The following is a 20,047-nucleotide window of genomic DNA, read 5'->3' as shown; positions in this document are numbered from 1 at the left end:
GATTCAACACAGATGTGTAACAACTGATCAGTGATGTCACAGTGAACGCTTCAGCTGTTTTCACTTTGATCAGGAAATCCCCAAACTCATGTGGCATTGGTGTTACCATGGTGACCACATTATATATACATATATAGTGTGTGTGTGTGTGTGTGTGTGTGTGTGTGTGTGTGTGTGTGCGTGCGTGTGCGTGTGCGTGTGTGTGCGTGTGCGTGTGCGTGTGCGCGTGTGCGTGTGCGTGCGTGTGTGTGTGTGTGTGTGTGTGTATGTGTCTCAGTTCTCTGATTTCCTGTGTTTCCTGCAGGTCAGTGAAGCCATCCTGGACAACGCTCGGCTGATGCTGCAGACGGAGAACGTTCAGGCCAACGCCGAGGACTTCAAGGACAGGTCAGAGGTCACGCACGCACGCACGCACGCCCGCACGCACACACGCACGCACGCACTGAAATCAATCAGCCATCTGATGTGACACTGATTGATGATTTCACTTCAGTTTCAGTTTGTGATGCGTTGATCTGACAACCTTTAACCCTGTGATGACACGCATGAACTATGACATCACTGATTACATCACTGTTGTCTTCTTAACTTCTATCAGACCAGGTTTAAGTTAAACCCCCCCAGACCAGGTCTAAGTTAAACCCCCATCAGACCAGGTTTAAGTTAAACCCCCATCAGACCAGGTTTAAGTTAAACCCCCATCAGACCAGGTTTAAGTTAAACCCCCCCAGACCAGGTTTAAGTCAAGCCCCCATCAGACCAGGTCTAAGTTAAACCCTCATCAGACCAGGTTTAAGTTAAACCCCCATCAGACCAGGTTTAAGTCAAGCCCCCATCAGACCAGGTTTAAGTTAAACCCTCATCAGACCAGGTTTAAGTTAAACCCCCATCAGACCAGGTTTAAGTTAAACCCCCCCAGACCAGGTTTAAGTCCAGCCCCCATCAGACCAGGTTTAAGTTAAACCCCCCCAGACCAGGTTTAAGTCCAGCCCCCATCAGACCAGGTTTAAGTTAAACCCCCCCAGACCAGGTTTAAGTTAAACCCCCCCAGACCAGGTCTAAGTTAAACCCCCGTCAGACCAGGTTTAAGTCCAGCCCCCATCAGACCAGGTTTAAGTTAAACCCCCCCAGACCAGGTTTAAGTCAAGCCCCCATCAGACCAGGTCTAAGTTAAACCCCCGTCAGACCAGGTTTAAGTCAAGCCCCCATCAGACCAGGTCTAAGTTAAACCCCCGTCAGACCAGGTTTAAGTCAAGCCCCCATCAGACCAGGTCTAAGTTAAACCCCCGTCAGACCAGGTTTAAGTTAAACCCCCATCAGACCAGGTTTAAGTTAAACCCCCCCAGACCAGGTTTAAGTCAAGCCCCCATCACACCAGGTTTAAGTTAAACCCCCGTCAGACCAGGTTTAAGTGAAGGACTAAGGTGTACCTGGTCTAAGGTGTACCTGGTCTAAGGTGTACCTGGTTTAAGGTGGACTAAGGTGTACCTGGTTTAAGGTGGACTAAGGTGTACCTGGTTTAAGATGGACTAAGGTGTACCTGGTTTAAGATGGACTAAGGTGTACCTGGTTTAAGATGGACTAAGGTGTACCTGGTTTAAGATGGACTAAGGTGTACCTGGTTTAAGATGGACTAAGGTGTACCTGGTTTAAGATGGACTAAGGTGTACCTGGTTTAAGATGGACTAAGGTGGATCTGGTTTAAGATGGACTAAGGTGTACCTGGTTTAAGATGGACTAAGGTGGATCTGGTTTAAGGAGGACTAAGGTGTACCTGGTTTAAGATGGACTAAGGTGGATCTGGTTTAAGGAGGACTAAGGTGTACCTGGGTTCCTGCAGGTATGAGAACGAGCAGCCGTTCAGGAAGGCCGTGGAGGAGGAGATCAGCTCTCTGTACAAAGTGATCGACGACGCCGACCTGACGAAGGTGGAGCTGGAGGAGCAGATGGAGAACATGAGAGCTGACCTACGTCACCTGGAGCACAACCACGAGCAGGTACACCAAACTCTGTTCACAAAACACACCTTTACACCTCCAATCACAAGACACACCTGAAAGAGCTGGAGGCTAACACTAGCAGTGGGCTAACATTAGCTGGAGGCTAACACTAGCAGTGGGCTAACACTATCTGGAGGCTAACACTAGCAGTGGGCTAACATTAGCTGGAGGCTAACACTAGCTGGAGGCTAACACTAGCAGGGGGCTAACATTAGCTGGAGGCTAACACTAGCTGGAGGCTAACACTAGCAGGGGGCTAACACTAGCTGGAGGCTAACACTAGCAGTGGGCTAACACTAGCTGGAGGCTAACACTAGCAGTGGGCTAACACTAGCAGGGGGCTAACACTAGCTGGAGGCTAACACTAGCAGTGGGCTAACACTAGCTGGAGGCTAACACTAGCAGGGGGCTAACATTAGCTGGAGGCTAACACTAGCTGGAGGCTAACACTAGCAGGGGGCTAACACTAGCTGGAGGCTAACACTAGCAGGGGGCTAACACTAGCTGGAGGCTAACACTAGCTGGAGGCTAACACTAGCAGGGGGCTAACACTAGCTGGAGGCTAACACTAGCAGTGGGCTAACACTAGCTGAAGGCTAACACTAGCAGTGGGCTAACACTAGCAGGGGGCTAACACTAGCTGGAGGCTAACACTAGCAGTGGGCTAACATTAGCTGGAGGCTAACACTAGCAGTGGGCTAACACTAGCAGGGGGCTAACACTAGCAGTGGGCTAACACTATCTGGAGGCTAACACTAGCAGTGGGCTAACATTAGCTGGAGGCTAACACTAGCTGGAGGCTAACACTAGCAGGGGGCTAACATTAGCTGGAGGCTAACACTAGCTGGAGGCTAACACTAGCAGGGGGCTAACACTAGCTGGAGGCTAACACTAGCAGTGGGCTAACACTAGCTGGAGGCTAACACTAGCAGTGGGCTAACACTAGCAGGGGGCTAACACTAGCTGGAGGCTAACACTAGCAGTGGGCTAACATTAGCTGGAGGCTAACACTAGCTGGAGGCTAACACTAGCAGGGGGCTAACACTAGCTGGAGGCTAACACTAGCAGTGGGCTAACACTAGCTGGAGGCTAACACTAGCAGTGGGCTAACACTAGCAGGAGGCTAACACTAGCAGTGGGCTAACACTAGCTGGAGGCTAACACTAGCAGTGGGCTAACACTAGCTGGAGGCTAACACTAGCAGTGGGCTAACACTAGCTGGAGGCTAACACTAGCTGGAGGCTAACACTAGCTGGAGGCTAACACTAGCAGTGGGCTAACACTAGCTGGAGGCTAACACTAGCAGTGGGCTAACACTAGCTGGAGGCTAACACTAGCTGGAGGCTAACACTAGCTGGAGGCTAACACTAGCAGTGGGCTAACACTAGCTGGAGGCTAACACTAGCAGTGGGCTAACACTAGCTGGAGGCTAACACTAGCTGGAGGCTAACACTAGCTGGAGGCTAACACTAGCAGTGGGCTAACACTAGCTGGAGGCTAACACTAGCAGTGGAGGCTAACACTAGCTGGAGGCTAACACTAGCTGGAGGCTAACACTAGCTGGAGGCTAACACTAGCAGGGGGCTAACATTAGCTGGAGGCTAAAGATAAAAGCTAGAATAGAGTCGAACATAGAAGAGCAGACGTTCTATCAGACGTTCTATCAGACGTTCTATCAGACGTTCTAGTGCAGTTTAACATCATTATCTGCTTTCAGAAAAGGCAGCAAACAGGAACGTTTGAAGCTTTGAATTAAAAGAACTCAGAGTTGGAGCGGTCCTGTAGGGTTCTGGTGGTCCTGCAGGGTTCTGGTGGAGCGGTCCTGTAGGGTTCTGTTGGAGCGGTCCTGTAGGGTTCTGGTGGTCCTGCAGGGTTCTGGTGGTCCTGCAGGGTTCTGGTGGAGCGGTCCTGTAGGGTTCTGGTGGTCCTGCAGGGTTCTGGTGGAGCGGTCCTGTAGGGTTCTGTTGGAGCGGTCCTGTAGGGTTCTGGTGGTCCTGCAGGGTTCTGGTGGTCCTGTAGGGTTCTGGTGGTCCTGCAGGGTTCTGGTGGAGCGGTCCTGTAGGGTTCTGTTGGAGCGGTCCTGTAGGGTTCTGGTGGTCCTGCAGGGTTCTGGTGGTCCTGTAGGGTTCTGGTGGAGCGGTCCTGCAGGGTTTAATGTGACTCTGGGGACACTAAGCAGACCTGATCCAGATGACCTGAGAGGTCTGGATGGTTCAGAACATAGCAGAAGATCAGAGATGTATTTTGGCCCTAAATCATTTAGTTCTTTTAGTGTAAACCAGCAGGAGTATTTAGAGACCAGTTCTCTGAGAGACAGGGAGCCAGTCTAGAGACCTCAGAACTGGACTGATATGATCCACTTTCTGGGTCTTAGTGAGGACTCTAGCAGCAGCGTTCTGAAAGTAGTAAAGACCAGTAAGACCAGTAAAGATGTCGTTACAGTAGTCAAGACGGCTGAAGATAAATGCATGGACTAGTTTTTCCAAATCCTGCTGAGACATCAGTCCTCTAATTCTTGCTATATTCTTCAGGTGATAGAAGGCTGTGTTTGTAATTGTCTTAATATGGCTGTTAAAGCTCAGGTCAGAGTCCATGACTAGACCAAGATGTCTGGCTTGGTCCGAGCTTTTTAAAGTTATTATTTTTTGGGGTGATTTTTTTTTAAGTATTTATTGATAGGACAGTGGATAGAGAGAGAAATGACATGCGGAAAGGACCACAGGCCGGATTCGAACCCGGGTCCACCGCTGCTAGGACTGAGCCTTGGCCATACATGGGCGCTCGCTCTACCGACTGAGCTAACCAGCCGCCCGGTCCGAGCTTTTTAACATTACAGATTGTAGGTGAGCACTAACCTTTAATCTTTCCTCTTTGGCTCCAAAAACTACGACCTCAGATTTGTCTTTGATCAGCTGAAGAAAATTCTGGCACATCCAATTATTGACTTGTTCAATGCACTCACTCAGTGCTTGTATTGGACTGTAGTCTCCTGGTGATAGAGTTATGTAAATTTGTGTGTCGTCTGCATAGTTATGGTAATTTATTTGTTGTTGTTATCCAAAATCTGACCCAGTGGGAGCATGTAGATGTTAAACTAAAGAGGCCCCAAGATAGAGCCTTGAGGAACTCCGCCTGTTCAGCTCAGATTTGCAATTTCCTATATGAACACAAAGAACTCTCTGTCGTTAGGGTAGGATTTAAACCAGCTGAGTGCTATGCCAGAAATACCCACCCAGTTTTCCAGTCGGTCTATTAATATATTATGGTCAACCGTGTTGAATGCAGCACTGAGATCCAGTAAAACTAAAACCGTAGTTCTACCACTGTCTGTGTTCAATCGGATGTCATTGAAGACCTTAACAAGAGCAGTCTCAGTGCTGTGGTTTCGTCGAAAACCTGACTGGAAGACATCAAAAGAGTTGTTTAGTGCCAGAAAGCTATTTAATTGTTGAAAAACTGTTTTTTCAATTATTTTAGATAAGAATGGAAGATTTGATATCGGTCTGTAATTATTTACTACTGATGATTCCAGATTGTTCTTTTTGAGGAGTGGTTTGATGACAGCAGTTTTCAGGGCCTGTGGGAAGACTCCTGAAACAAGAGATGCATTAACAATCTGTAAAAGCTCTGAGACCAGACAATCTGAAGGCCTGTTGGCAGAATGTCAAGGCAGCATGAGGAGGATTTTAGATGTTGTATGATTTCCTTCAGGTATGTCTGATTTATTGGATAAAACTGTGTCATGTTATTTGCACCAGGTTTAAGTGGACGCAGGGGAAACAAACATCCTGTACCTGATAAGGAGGAAGTGACTGCTTGTCTGATTTTGTGAATTTTTTCTGTGAAAAAGGAAGCAAATTCATTGCAGGCCCTGGAGGATAAAAGTTCAGAGGCTGCTGACACAGGAGGGTTTGTTAGCCTGTCGACAGCAAACAGGGCACGTGCATTGTTATTGTTTTTGGTGATGATGTCAGAGAAGAAGGACCGCCTTGCATTTCTCACTTCTGAATTATAAATGCAAAGTCTCTCTTTATAGATGTCATAAGGAACTTGTAGATTTGTTTTCCGCCACTGGCGTTCAGCTTTTCGACACTCTCTTTTTTCATTTCTTACCAACATGGTATTTCTCCATGGAGATTTTTTCTGACCAGAGACAGTCTTCACCGTGGTGGGTGCAATGGTATCAATAACATTTGTCATTTTAGAATTGAAATTATCTACAAGCTCATTGACAGAGGTCCCCTGTTGTGTCTCTGTCACATGCTGACTCATTCCATAGTTATCAAGAACCTGACACAGTTCTTTGGTTCCTCTGTCCTGTTGGTTGTCAACATGGATGTTAAAATCACCAACACTACTTATAGACAGCAGTTCAGTAAATCATCGTTGCACAGTATTTAGGTGGCCTGTAGATATTCAGAAACAAAGCTCGAGAAGAGGAGTTCAGCTGACAGCGACTTATTCAAAAGAATCAAAATGTCCAGAAGATATCTGTTTGCATTGGAGAGAATCATTAAACAACCTGAATCTCCACCTCCGTTCTTATGCATTCTAGTTTCACTCATAAACTAAAGTTGGGAGGAGTTGACTGGATCAGAACAGCTGCTCTGTTGTTCTGGTCTAACCAAGTTTCAGTTCTAAACATCAGATCAAGCTTCAAGTTTCAGTTCAAAACATCAAATCAAGCTTCAAGTTTCAGTTCAAAACATCAAATCAAGCTTCAAGTTTCAGTTCAAAACATCAGATCAAGCTTCAAGTTTCAGTTCAAAACATCAAATCAAGCTTCAAGTTTCAGTTCAAAACATCAAATCAAGCTTCAAGTTTCAGTTCAAAACATCAAATCAAGCTTCAAGTTTCAGTTCAAAACATCAAATCAAGCTTCAAGTTTCAGTTCAAAACATCAAATCAAGCTTCAAGTTTCAGTTCAAAACATCAAATCAAGCTTCAAGTTTCAGTTCAAAACATCAAATCAAGCTTCAAGTTTCAGTTCAAAACATCAAATCAAGCTCGTGCTCAATAATAACCTCATTGATTAAAAAAGACCTGATGTTTAACAGGGCTAGCTTTAATGTGCTAGAAGCATTATTATTATTTTTTGGGACATGGTTTGGCTGGCAAGGAATCAATGCTAAATTTGATAAATTTGCACTATCAGTAAAATGCTTCCTGTTTCTTCTCTGATTCACCATCCTCTGTTTCAACTACTTATTAGAACTGAGATAGAAGAAGCTCTCATCACACAGGGCCCCAGCTTATCCTGGAAACAGTCACGTGTATCATTAGCCTTGAAGCCTTGAAGCCTGGACCGGCACATATCAATCTGTGCTTGTAAAGGAACATCCTTATCAGGCTGCGGAGACAGAGACTGATTCCATCGTGGAGGGGAAGGAGGTGGTGGGGGTCGTGGTTGTAGGGAAGGAGGTGGTGGGGGTCGTGTTTGTGGAGATGGTGCCAAAGTTGTTCGAGGTCGACCTCGTGGGGGGATCATGGGAGAGAAAATGGGTGTAGGGCGGGGAGTCAGTTTAGTTCCAGCATTGACCAGCTCCTTCATGTGGTCAGTGAACTCCAAGAGGGGGGAGGAGGGAGAAAGGGTGACAAGCGAGGAGGAGGACGCCTCCTCTTGTCTCTGCTGTATCCCAGGGCTGGCCTGGGGTGGGGGGTGCAATGGTTCTCCTTGAGGTCCCCTGGTACATTATGTTGTGTCTTCCTCTAGTGGTGATTCCTCTTGTCTCGCGTCCTTGGCAGAGGGAACAGATGAATGACGCAGGAAGTAGAATAGGTTGGAGTTGAACAATTGAACTCCTGACTTGTTTAGGCAGAGTCCATCTGCCTTGACGAGATGTCTGAAGAGATGTCTGAAGAGATGTCTGAAGAGATGTCTGATGAGATGTCTGTCTGAAGAGATGTCTGAAGAGATGTCTGAAGACATGTCTGAAGAGATGTCTGAAGAGATGTCTGTTTGAAGAGATGTCTGAAGAGATGTCTGAAGAGATGTCTGAAGAGATGTCTGATGAGATGTCTGTCTGAAGAGATGTCTGAAGACATGTCTGAAGAGATGTCTGTCTGAAGAGATGTCTGAAGAGATGTCTGAAGACATGTCTGAAGACATGTCTGTCTGTCTGAAGAGATGTCTGAAGAGATGTCTGAAGAGATGTCTGAAGAGATGTCTGAAGACATGTCTGTCTGTCTGAAGAGATGTCTGAAGAGATGTCTGAAGACATGTCTGAAGACATGTCTGTCTGTCTGAAGAGATGTCTGAAGAGATGTCTGAAGAGATGTCTGTCTGAAGAGATGTCTGAAGAGATGTCTGAAGAGATGTCTGAAGACATGTCTGAAGAGATGTCTGAAGACATGTCTGAAGAGATGTCTGGAGATGTCTGAAGAGATGTCTGATGAGATGTCTGTCTGAAGAGATGTCTGAAGAGATGTCTGAAGAGATGTCTGAAGAGATGTCTGAAGAGATGTCTGATGAGATGTCTGTCTGAAGAGATGTCTGAAGAGATGTCTGAAGAGATGTCTGAAGACATGTCTGAAGAGATGTCTGAAGAGATGTCTGTCTGAAGAGATGTCTGAAGAGATGTCTGAAGACATGTCTGAAGACATGTCTGTCTGTCTGAAGAGATGTCTGAAGAGATGTCTGTCTGAAGAGATGTCTGAAGAGATGTCTGAAGAGATGTCTGTCTGAAGAGATGTCTGAAGAGATGTCTGAAGAGATGTCTGATGAGATGTCTGAAGAGATGTCTGATGAGATGTCTGTCTGAAGAGATGTCTGAAGAGATGTCTGAAGAGATGTCTGAAGACATGTCTGAAGAGATGTCTGAAGAGATGTCTGAAGACATGTCTGAAGACATGTCTGTCTGTCTGAAGAGATGTCTGTCTGAAAAGATGTCTGAAGAGATGTCTGTCTGAAGAGATGTCTGTCTGAAAAGATGTCTGAAGAGATGTCTGTCTGAAGAGATGTCTGTCTGAAGACATGTCTGAAGAGATGTCTGAAGACATGTCTGTCTGAAGAGATGTCTGTCTGAAGAGATGTCTGTCTGAAGACATGTCTGAAAAGATGTCTGTCTGAAGAGATGTCTGTCTGAAGAGATGTCTGAAGAGATGTCTGTCTGAAGAGATGTCTGGAGATGTCTGAAGAGATGTCTGAAGACATGTCTGTCTGTCTGAAGAGATGTCTGAAGAGATGTCTGTCTGAAGAGATGTCTGAAGAGATGTCTGAAGAGATGTCTGAAGAGATGTCTGAAGACATGTCTGAAGAGATGTCTGGAGATGTCTGAAGAGATGTCTGTCTGAAGACATGTCTGTCTGTCTGAAGAGATGTCTGAAGACATGTCTGTCTGTCTGAAGAGATGTCTGAAGAGATGTCTGAAGAGATGTCTGTCTGAAGAGATGTCTGAAGAGATGTCTGAAGACATGTCTGAAGAGATGTCTGGAGATGTCTGAAGAGATGTCTGTCTGAAGACATGTCTGTCTGAAGAGATGTCTGAAGACATGTCTGAAGAGATGTCTGGAGATGTCTGAAGAGATGTCTGAAGAGATGTCTGAAGAGATGTCTGAAGAGATGTCTGAAGAGATGTCTGTCTGAAGAGATGTCTGAAGAGATGTCTGAAGAGATGTTGTCTGAAGAGATGTCTGAAATGCGATGTCTGCTGAGATGTCTGATGAATGGTCTGATGAGATGTCTGAAGAGATGTCTGATGAGATGTCTGATGAGATGTCTGATGAGATGTCTGAAGAGATGTCTGATGAGATGTCTGAAGAGATGTCTGTCTGAAGAGATGTCTGAAGAGATGTCTGAAGAGATGTCTGATGAGATGTCTGATGAGATGTCTGAAGAGATGTCTGATGAGATGTCTGATGAGATGTCTGATGAGATGTCTGATGAGATGTCTGAAGAGATGTCTGATGAGATGTCTGATGAGATGTCTGATGAGATGTCTGAAGAGATGTCTGATGAGATGTCTGATGAGATGTCTGAAGAGATGTCTGATGAGATGTCTGAATAGAGTCTGATGAGATGTCTGATGAGATGTCTGATGAGATGTCTGATGAGCTGTCTGAAGAGATGTCTGATGAGATGTCTGAAAGAGATGTCTGATGAGATGTCTGATGAGATGTCTGAAGAGATGTCTGATGAGATGTCTGAAGAGATGTCTGATGAGATGTCTGATGAGATGTCTGATGAGATGTCTGATGAGATGTCTGAAGAGATGTCTGATGAGATGTCTGAAGAGATGTCTGATGAGATGTCTGAAGAGATGTCTGAAGAGATGTCTGATGAGATGTCTGATGAGATGTCTGATGAGATGTCTGAAGAGATGTCTGAAGAGATGTCTGATGAGATGTCTGATGAGATGTCTGAAGAGATGTCTGAAGAGATGTCTGAAGAGATGTCTGAAGAGATGTCTGCGGTCTCAAAAAAAGTTAAAATTGTCAATAAAATGCACTGAGTGGGATTTGCATGCTGTTGAAAGCCATGTGTTCAGTCCCAGAAACCTGCTGAATCTCTCGACTCCTCTTCTGATCGGCGGCAGGGGTCCACTGATAGACACCTGAGCATTCACAGAGCTGACCGTGTTTAGCAGACCAGTAAAGTCCCGTTTCAGCACTTCAGACGGTTGCTTCACAACATCATTCCACCCAATGTGCAGAACCAGTTTCACATTTGGGTGTGCAGTCACAATATCCAGGATTCTTTCTGCCAGATCAGAGACCATATCTTTGATGTCTTTACGTTAGCTAGCCAGCGTTAGCTAGCCAGCGTTAGCTAGCCAGCGTTAGCAAGCCAGCGTTAGCTAGCCAGCGTTAGCAAGCCAGCGTTAGCTAGCCAGCGTTAGCAAGCCAGCGTTAGCTAGCCAGCGTTAGCAAGCCAGCGTTAGCTAGCCAGCGTTAGCTAGCCAGCGTTAGCTAGCCAGGGTTAGCTAGCCAGCGTTAGCAAGCCAGCGTTAGCTAGCCAGCGTTAGCAAGCCAGCGTTAGCAAGCCAGCGTTAGCTAGCCAGCGTTAGCAAGCCAGCGTTAGCTAGCCAGCGTTAGCAAGCCAGCGTTAGCAAGCCAGCGTTAGCTAGCCAGCGTTAGCAAGCCAGCGTTAGCAAGCCAGCGTTAGCTAGCCAGCGTTAGCAAGCCAGCGTTAGCAAGCCAGCGTTAGCAAGCCAGCGTTAGCAAGCCAGCGTTAGCTAACCAGCGTTAGCAAGCCAGCGTTAGCTAGCCAGCGTTAGCTAGCCAGCGTTAGCAAGCCAGCGTTAGCAAGCCAGCGTTAGCAAGCCAGCGTTAGCTAGCCAGCGTTAGCAAGCCAGCGTTAGCAAGCCAGCGTTAGCTAGCCAGCGTTAGCAAGCCAGCGTTAGCAAGCCAGCGTTAGCAAGCCAGCGTTAGCTAGCCAGCGTTAGCAAGCCAGCGTTAGCAAGCCAGCGTTAGCTAGCCAGCGTTAGCAAGCCAGCGTTAGCTAGCCAGCGTTAGCTAGCCAGCGTTAGCAAGCCAGCGTTAGCTAGCCAGCGTTAGCTAGCCAGCGTTAGCTAGCCAGCGTTAGCAAGCCAGCGTTAGCTAGCCAGCGTTAGCAAGCCAGCGTTAGCTAGCCAGCGTTAGCAAGCCAGCGTTAGCTAGCCAGCGTTAGCTAGCCAGCGTTAGCTAGCCAGCGTTAGCTAGCCAGCGTTAGCAAGCCAGCGTTAGCTAGCCAGCGTTAGCAAGCCAGCGTTAGCAAGCCAGCGTTAGCTAGCCAGCGTTAGCAAGCCAGCGTTAGCTAGCCAGCGTTAGCAAGCCAGCGTTAGCTAGCCAGCGTTAGCAAGCCAGCGTTAGCAAGCCAGCGTTAGCTAACGTGTTCAGAGAATTATTCTGCCTCCACTTAACGCTCCGCCCGCTAAACACGTCACCATGGTTACTAACAGGGAAAGGGGAGATATATGTACTGTATGTATATATACATATATACATACATATATATGTATATATGTATATATAAAATTATATAAATATAAATATACTGTATAATTCTATAATTCTATAATTCTAGTCTTTAATTCATGAGTTTCTAATAACATTTTGAAAGTGTTTTGCTGTGATGTGTCGTGACCAGTAAACTGGTCTTCATGTCCCTCTGATAACAGGACGTGCGAGTCCTCTATAGTCAGATGGCGGGACGCGAGGTGGACGAACCCGACGCTCCCATAGAAACCAGTCTGGACCAGATCCTGACCTACATCAGGAGCCACTGGGAGAAGGTGACGGAGAGGAACCGAGCCGAGACGGACAGCTACCTGGAGTGTAAGGTGAGGATGCCTCGCCCGCTCAAGCGTCCTCTGGTTTTGGACTGTGTTTTGACGGCGTGTTTTGACGGCGTGTTTTGACGGCGTGTGTGTCGCTGCAGGAGGCGCAGTGTGTGAGCAGCAGACTGAGTCCGGAGGAGGAGCAGGTGGAGGCGCTGAAGGCCGAGTGTAACAACACCGGCTGTAAGATCCAGAGTCTGCAGGCCGAGACCGAGTCCATCAGAGCGCTGGTGAGATGCACGCACCGCCGATAACCCGATCGCAATCCCATCACGGTCCGATCAATAACCGACTCAGAAACACGTGGTCTTGTGTCTGTTGTGATCCTGCAGAGACGAGGTCTGGAGAACTCCCTGGGCGACGCCCGGCACTGGCACGACATGGAGCTGCAGAACCTGGGCTCGGTGGTGGCCAAGCTGGAGGCGGAGCTCGCCGATGTGCACGGTGAGATCGAACAGCAGCGCCGCGACTACGACACGCTGCAGAGCAACAAGCAGCGCCTGGAGCAGGAGATCGGCGTGTACCACGGCATCCTGGATGGAGAAGAGAGCCGCTTCCAGCCCGCAGAGACACCGTGAGTCACCGCACAACACCGCACTACACCGCACTACACCCCACGACACCGCACGACACCGCACAACACCGCACTACACCCCACCACACCGCACCACACCGCACGACACCCAGCGACACCGCACAACACCGCACTACACCCCACGACACCGCACGACACCCAGCGACACCGCACAACACCGCACAACACCGCACAACACCGCACTACACCCCACGACACCGCACCGCACTGCACCGCACGGCACCCTACGACACCGCACCACACCGCACGGCACCCCACGACACCGCACCACACGGCACCCCACGGCACCCCACGACACGGCACCACACTGCACGGCACCCCACGACACCGCACGACACCGCACGGCACCCCACGACACTGCACTGCACCACACTGCACGGCACCCCACAACACCGCATGACACCCAGCGACACCGCACGACACTACAACGTACTACGGCGCACTACACCCCACAACACCCCGCACAACTCCCCGCAGTACACCGTACTACAACACACTACGCCACACTACACCCCGTACTACGCCGCACTACACCGTACTACGCCGCACTACACCCGCACTACACTGTACTACGCCGCACTACACCCCACACTACACCCCACACTACGCCGCACTACACCTCACACTACACAGCACTACACCCCACACTACGCCGCACTACACCGTACTACACCCCACACTACACCCCACAACACCCCGCACTAGACCGTACTACGCCGCACTACACCCCACAACACCGCACTACACCGTACTACGCCGCACTACACCCTACTACGCCGCACTACACTGTGCTACGCCGCACTACACCGTACTAAGCCGCACTACACCCTACTACGCCGCACTACGCTGTGCTACGCCGCACTACGCTGTGCTACGCCGCACTACACCGTACTAAGCCGCACTACACCGTGCTACGCCGCACTACGCCGTGCTACGCCGCACTACACCGTGCTACGCCGCACTACACCGTCCTACGCCGCACTACAGCCCGCACTAGACCGTACTACGCCGCACTACACCGTACTACGCCACACTACACCCCACAACACCCCGCAGTACACCGTACTACATCCCACAACACCGCAAAACACCACACTACACCGTACAACACCACACTACACAGTACAACCGTGCGTCAGACCAGGTCACATGACCAAACACTCGGAGGTCAAACATGGCCAAGAATGTAAATCAACACAGCTGAAATATAAATAAAGTCTGATTCCTGTCCAGGTGTACAGGTCTGCATTCAGAGCCCGAGGGAGCGACTGGTGCTTCTGCTGCTCCAGACACCAGAACCGACTCTCCAGGACCTCCAGGACCTCCAGGACAGTGATCTGAGCAGATGTTTTGGTGGACTCTGAGGGTGACCCCGTCTCTGCTGGAGGACTTCCCACCTGGTGATGTGTGCAGGTGTGAATGATGCTGAGAACCTGCAGCAGGAAGTCCGGAGTGTGAATGTGGTGTGGTGTCAGGAGAAGTCGTCAGGACCAGACCTGAACCGGTCCAGACCAGAACCGGTGCAGACTGTAGAGCGTTCTGGTTCTGGGATCAGTTCTTCTTCTCCTTCTTCTTCATGATCACCGTTGAGCTCTGTAACACGGCGAGAGGCCGCTGAAGGCGCCGCTGTGTCCAGGTGCGATTCTACCCGAATGCACCGTTAAATAGTGATCAACTCAAAGAGGACTGTGGGATACTGAGGAGTTGACCTTTGACCCCAGGTGTGTTTTACCTGATGACATCACAGCCAGTGTCATGTGATCAATGAAGTGTATTTCCTGTTGTTGCTGAGGTGTTGAAAATAAAAGCTTTGAAATGATGCAGAACGCCGTGTTTCTTTACCAGTCACCTGACCTGCAGTCAGCCAATCACAGCTCAGATCAGGATGACGTGTTTCTTTACCAGTCACCTGACCTGCAGTCAGCCAATCACAGCTCAGATCAGGATGACGTGTTTCTTTACCAGTCACCTGACCTGCAGTCAGCCAATCACAGCTCAGATCAGGATGACGTGTTTAATTCAAACATTTATATTTTTATATTGAAGTTTTATTTCTGATCATCTCTATGTTGAGGTTTAATTGATCAGTGATCAATAACACTGATTTATTATTATAATTGTTATTACAATAATACTCTAGGGACCCACCAATGTGACTGGTGGCAAAGACAATGAACTACGCTTCTCAGGATCCTTGAGTCATCCATTTAGTATCTCCACCCATGGACTCAGCTCAGTAGCCATTGGCTGAGGACTCAGTAGCCATTGGCTGAGGATTCAGCTCAGTAGCCATTGGCTACTGTAGCATTCACACATAGGTGTGAAATTCACCCAGGACAAAACCAGAGGAATCTCTTTGTTCCTGCCTCTTTCCTGCTCCTTCTTCCTCACCTCCAGCTGACCTGTGGAGGTGAGCTGCTGCTCTCCAGACCAGAAGCTGCAAAGCAGCTCTGCTCTGATCTATGGCCTGTTAGGAAACAGCCATAGGAACATAAGGATCTTCTAAGGCACAGGACGCGAGAGCCTGCCTTTTTACCAACTAACTTCAAGCAACAACCGCAAGGAAGTTAGCACCAAGCTATCAAGCTGCTGGGAAGAAGTATTGGAGCGATCAGCTTCCTCCAATCTGCACAACTTGATTTGAGCACAGCAAAGACAACATCTTTGACTTGGAAACACAACTTCAACACATGGAATTACAAACCCTTTTCTTCCATGGATCGGTAACGTACTGGGCTTACCTTAGCAGTAGCAATTGCACACGGCTGAGCAAGACTGTTCAACTTTGATTTCTAGAATGTACTTGTATTGATTTGGTTTAATGTTATTTATTGAGTTTGACTGTTGTGATATTATTTGTAGTTAAGATTTGGGTAGCTGGCTTCGCCACATCTGATGTTTAGTTTATGCATCACATAGACAAGGTCTTGCATGCAAACTAACCATCTTTTCTAACCCACTGCATTATCTGACACACATTAAGATCACATACAGAGACTGTGAATTAGTTAAACATAAACATATAGCTTCAGATAATCTTAAACCCCACATCACCCCCCTCTCTGTCCTAGAACAAAGAGGCCATGTGATGACATGCTGATGGCCATCTTTGATCCCGCCATCTTTGTAGTTTTACAGTGCTGGCCATTTTGTCTGTAGGCAGACATCTTGAGACAAGAAGCCATCCTCACTCACTCACTCACACACACACACACACACACACACACACACACACACACAGTGTTTGTTTAGTTTAGTTATTTAGTTAGATTAATATTGTGTTTTGAACCTTTATTATCTTGTAATAAATGTTTGTGGAATATACATGCTGGTCTGTTTAATGCTGTACAAGAGTGAATAATGCCAACCTCTGCTATGTCAAGAACTCCGATATCCTTCAACCTTTACTATCTAATTTGGTTATAGTTATTAATTTAATTATTAATCAACGTTCCAAATTGATAGTTTAGCATATATAATGAGACTATATTAACGTTTTGGTCATTGGTCCCTGATTCCAGGGTGGTGCCCCGTTTATTATTAATGTTTATTGATAATCTTTATTAACATTAATAATTCTATTATTATTTATTAATTAATTTGCTAATAACCAAACCTGTTACTGCCAAATCCCTATAATACTTATTGTAATAATAATAAGTTATTATTTCTATAATTATTATAATTATTCTAATAATAGTGAATAAAGCTCAGTCAGGTAACAGCAGCCTCTTTAATGATCCACAAACAGAAACATCAGTGTTGATGTACGGAGGCCGCAGAGCGCCGACTCAATGACATCACTCATTAAATCAACTCTTAATTAACGTTTAATTAATGTTAATTAATAACCAGACTTCTGATTTTCTGAATTAAAACACAACGTTGAGCTTTTTGTGTTGAAAGAACTGCTTTCAGCCACATGTCATGGCCTTCATCAGCCGGTCACCTGATATCAACTGAACCGTCTCCGTGACGACTGAGGAAGACCACAAGAGGTAGCCGAAAGCTCTGGGAGGTTTCCAGTAAGTGGATCTACGGTGTGAAAGTCTTTTAACATTAATTACTTTGTTTTCAATGATGCAAATCCAACAGGTTCATAAAATCAATATACTGATTGATTGATTGTTTAATTGATTGATTGATTAATTAATTGATTGATTGATTGATTGATTGAGTGAATACTGAGTGAAGCTCTGCAGCCTCCATGAGACATGATGTCATCAAACATGATGACTCAATAAATCCAGTAATCATGACGACGTTATGACGTCATCGTTCTTCATACCGAACCAGGAAGTTTCCTCATCTTCACTCATCACCATGGTGACGGGACAGAGACAGGATATTATGGTCTGGAACAGACATTCAGCAGGACAAACACAAAAGAGAAAGACAAAGAGCTTCCTCCTCCTCCTCCTCCTCCTCCTCCTCCTCCTCCTCCTCCTCCTCCTCCTCCTCCTCCTCCTCCTCCTCCTCTCTCTCTCTCTCCTCCTCTCTCTGTCTCCTCCTCCTCTCTCTCCTCTTCCTCCTCCTCCTCTTCCTCTCTGTCTCCTCCTCCTCTCTCTGTCTCCTCCTCCTCCTCTCTCTCCTCGTCCTCCTCCTCCTCTCTCTGTCTCCTCCTCCTCCTCTCTCTCCTCGTCCTCCTCCTCCTCTCTCTGTCTCCTCCTCCTCCTCTTCCTCTAACTGTCTTCTCCTCCTCTCTCCTCCTCCTCCGCAGATAGTTAACTGACAGGTGTAGTGATGAAGAGGAGCTGTGATGAAGAGGAGCAGTGATGAAGGCTGGAGGAGGAGTGATGAAGAGGAGCTGTGATGAAGGCTGGAGGAGTGATGAAGAGGAGCTGTGATGAAGGCTGGAGGAGTGATGAAGAGGAGCTGTGATGAAGAGGAGGAGTGATGAAGAGGAGCAGTGATGAAGGCTGGAGGAGTGATGAAGAGGAGCTGTGATGAAGGCTGGAGGAGTGATGAAGAGGAGCAGTGATGAAGGCTGGAGGAGTGATGAAGAGGAGCTGTGATGAAGAGGAGGTGTGATGAAGAGGAGCTGTGATGAAGGCTGGAGGAGTGATGAAGGCTGGAGGAGTGATGAAGAGGAGCTGTGATGAAGAGGAGGTGTGATGAAGAGGAGCTGTGATGAAGGCTGGAGGAGTGATGAAGGCTGGAGGAGTGATGAAGAGGAGCTGTGATGAAGGCTGGAGGAGTGATGAAGAGGAGCAGTGATGAAGGCTGGAGGAGTGATGAAGAGGAGCTGTGATGAAGGCTGGAGGAGTGATGAAGAGGAGCAGTGATGAAGGCTGGAGGAGTGATGAAGAGGAGCTGTGATGAAGAGGAGGTGTGATGAAGAGGAGCTGTGATGAAGGCTGGAGGAGTGATGAAGAGGAGCTGTGATGAAGAGGAGGTGTGATGAAGAGGAGCTGTGATGAAGGCTGGAGGAGTGATGAAGAGGAGCTGTGATGAAGAGGAGGTGTGATGAAGAGGAGCTGTGATGAAGGCTGGAGGAGTGATGAAGAGGAGCTGTGATGAAGAGGAGGTGTGATGAAGAGGAGCTGTGATGAAGAGGAGGTGTGATGAAGAGGAGCTGTGATGAAGGCTGGAGGAGTGATGAAGTAGAAGTTTTTCATTTAAATGTTGGTTTCCTGTTTCTGTTTTCTTCTTCATGTGTCTGCAGCTCCACTTCCTGTCTGAGGGTTCTGAAGTGGTGGGCACACTACCAACGTCAGGAGCGCGTGGCGGCCGCGTCGCGTATCGGCTGCGTGATGCAGGAGTCTGGTGTTCACACCAGCTGCGTGTCGGCTGCGTGTCAGCTGCGTGTCGGCTGCGTGTCGGCTGCGTGTCAGCTGCGTGTCAGCTGCGTGTCGGCTGCGTGTCGGCTGCGTGTCTGCTGCTGTCAGCTCTTTCTTTCTGCATAGAGTTTGTCTTCTAATGGCCGTTTAACTTCATGATAAATATAGTTTATATTTATTGTAGACAGAGAAAGGTTCAGTAACGTGTGGTAATTAGTAAATAATAGTAATAATCCACAATTAAAACTCCGTACTATATTCATTCATTGAACTCTCCAAGTCACTGCATGTTCTACAACACTGACCGGCACATATTTCAGAATAAAAGCCTCGTGTTAACAAATGAAGGAATTCTGTGCAAAGAAAACCCGCTTTAGGGCTTTTATTTTGAAATGAGAGCAGGAAGTGTTGATTTAAAAATCAGTCTTTACTTGTTTTTATCTCCGTAACAGATTCTACAGACAGACCTGTAGACTGTAGTGAAGTGTTGCTGGTATGAAGTTAATATACAGTCACTAGATCACCTTCCTGTCTGTTGCAGCCGAGACGCGAGCGGCTCGTGTGAAAAATAGGCGAGCCTTCTATTCTATAAAATAGACGCGCTCTCGACGTGTCCACCACTTGAGGGTTCTGCTGGATCCAGAACCTGATACCTACTACCTGATCAGTACAACGCTCCAGTGAACTGGGTCACAGAAAACGGATCAGAGTTTGTCCTGTTCCACGTAAGCAACTTTATTTTGATGGGGAAGTGACTTCCTGTTGGTCGTTTCAATCAAGTAGAAAATCAATAGAACATGAATCAGTCCACACGCTAGCTAATAGCATGCTAGCAGCTAGATGCTAATAGCTCGATGCTAGCAGCTAGATGCTGATAGCTCGATGCTAGCAGCTGGACTCCGTCAGCTAGCTCTACAGTTTTACCCATAATCCCACAGGCCCGGCGTCAGTGTGCAGGTCTGAGCCCGGCCGTCATACCGATAAAGCTCAGTGAGCGCCAGCGGAGGGCGCCGCCTCCCCGCCGGCGGCCGGCAGTAACGCACCAATGGTCTTTAGGCGGGCTAAAGGGTTTAGGCGGGCTGCAGCGGGATGCAGCCGACCCCGACCCCGCCCTCGTGGCAGACCATGGGGGTCATGAAGGTCCAGCGGTTGGTGTCGGGGTTGTACATCTCCACGGAGCTGAGGTTGGACTGTCCGTCGTAGCCGCCCACGGCGTACAGACGTCCTGACGTGGACACCAGCGACACTCTGCTGCGCCGCGTGTTCATGGCCACCAGGACGCTCCACTGTCCCGCCGCCGAGCCGAACACCTCCGCTCCGCTCAGGAAGCCCGAGCCGTCGTACCCCCCCGCCACGTACATGTGACTGCCCAGAGCCGCCGCTCCGTGCCGGCAACGCTTGTTCATCATGGCCGCC

General features: G+C 48.0%; 3 protein-coding genes across 3 annotated transcripts in view; 1 reads left to right on the top strand and 2 right to left on the bottom strand.

Annotated features, from left to right (window-relative positions):
* Positions 1-277: 277 nt before the first annotated feature.
* Positions 278-14,674, top strand: bfsp2 (beaded filament structural protein 2, phakinin; the record flags this gene model as incomplete). Its single annotated transcript, XM_037762955.1, has 6 exons — positions 278-387; positions 1,841-1,997; positions 12,098-12,259; positions 12,358-12,486; positions 12,589-12,830; positions 14,085-14,674. Coding segments are annotated over 6 exons (903 nt in total), but the record flags the coding sequence as incomplete, so codon positions are not given.
* A 1,891-nt stretch (positions 14,675-16,565) lies between these two features.
* Positions 16,566-19,559, bottom strand: LOC119484259 (genetic suppressor element 1-like). The gene is made up of 4 exons (XM_037762956.1): positions 19,556-19,559; positions 17,912-18,208; positions 17,513-17,861; positions 16,566-17,367 (listed from the first exon to the last, which is right to left on the bottom strand). Exons 1-4 carry the CDS (start codon positions 19,557-19,559, stop codon positions 17,220-17,222), a joined length of 798 nt encoding a protein of 265 aa, XP_037618884.1. The 3' UTR covers positions 16,566-17,219.
* The window catches only part of klhl18 (kelch-like family member 18), an 11,122-nt gene continuing 10,420 nt past the window's right edge, over positions 19,346-20,047 (bottom strand). Inside the window, exon 10 of the mRNA XM_037762963.1 lies at positions 19,346-20,047. This exon is cut by the window's right edge and continues 41 nt beyond it. Coding sequence (XP_037618891.1) covers positions 19,702-20,047 — 346 coding nt within the window. The 3' untranslated portion in view covers positions 19,346-19,701.

This window comes from Sebastes umbrosus, unplaced genomic scaffold (genome assembly GCF_015220745.1).
Source record: "Sebastes umbrosus isolate fSebUmb1 unplaced genomic scaffold, fSebUmb1.pri scaffold_121_arrow_ctg1, whole genome shotgun sequence".
In the NCBI taxonomy this organism is placed as follows: domain Eukaryota; kingdom Metazoa; phylum Chordata; class Actinopteri; order Perciformes; family Sebastidae; genus Sebastes; species Sebastes umbrosus.
Note: the sequence above shows the minus strand (reverse complement) of the source record. Positions and strands in the feature narration are given on the sequence as shown.

What these genes read in the sequence shown, in the direction of transcription:
- LOC119484259 (XM_037762956.1), bottom strand. An exon ending in CTCCTCCAGCCTTCATCACT is followed by an intron (nt 17,862 to 17,911) that starts CCTCCAGCCTTC and finishes CTCTTCATCACA; the next exon opens with GCTCCTCTTCATCACTCCTC. An exon ending in GGAAGAGGAGGAGGAGGAGA is followed by an intron (nt 17,368 to 17,512) that starts CAGAGAGAGGAG and finishes GAAGAGGAGAGA; the next exon opens with GAGGAGGAGGAGACAGAGAG.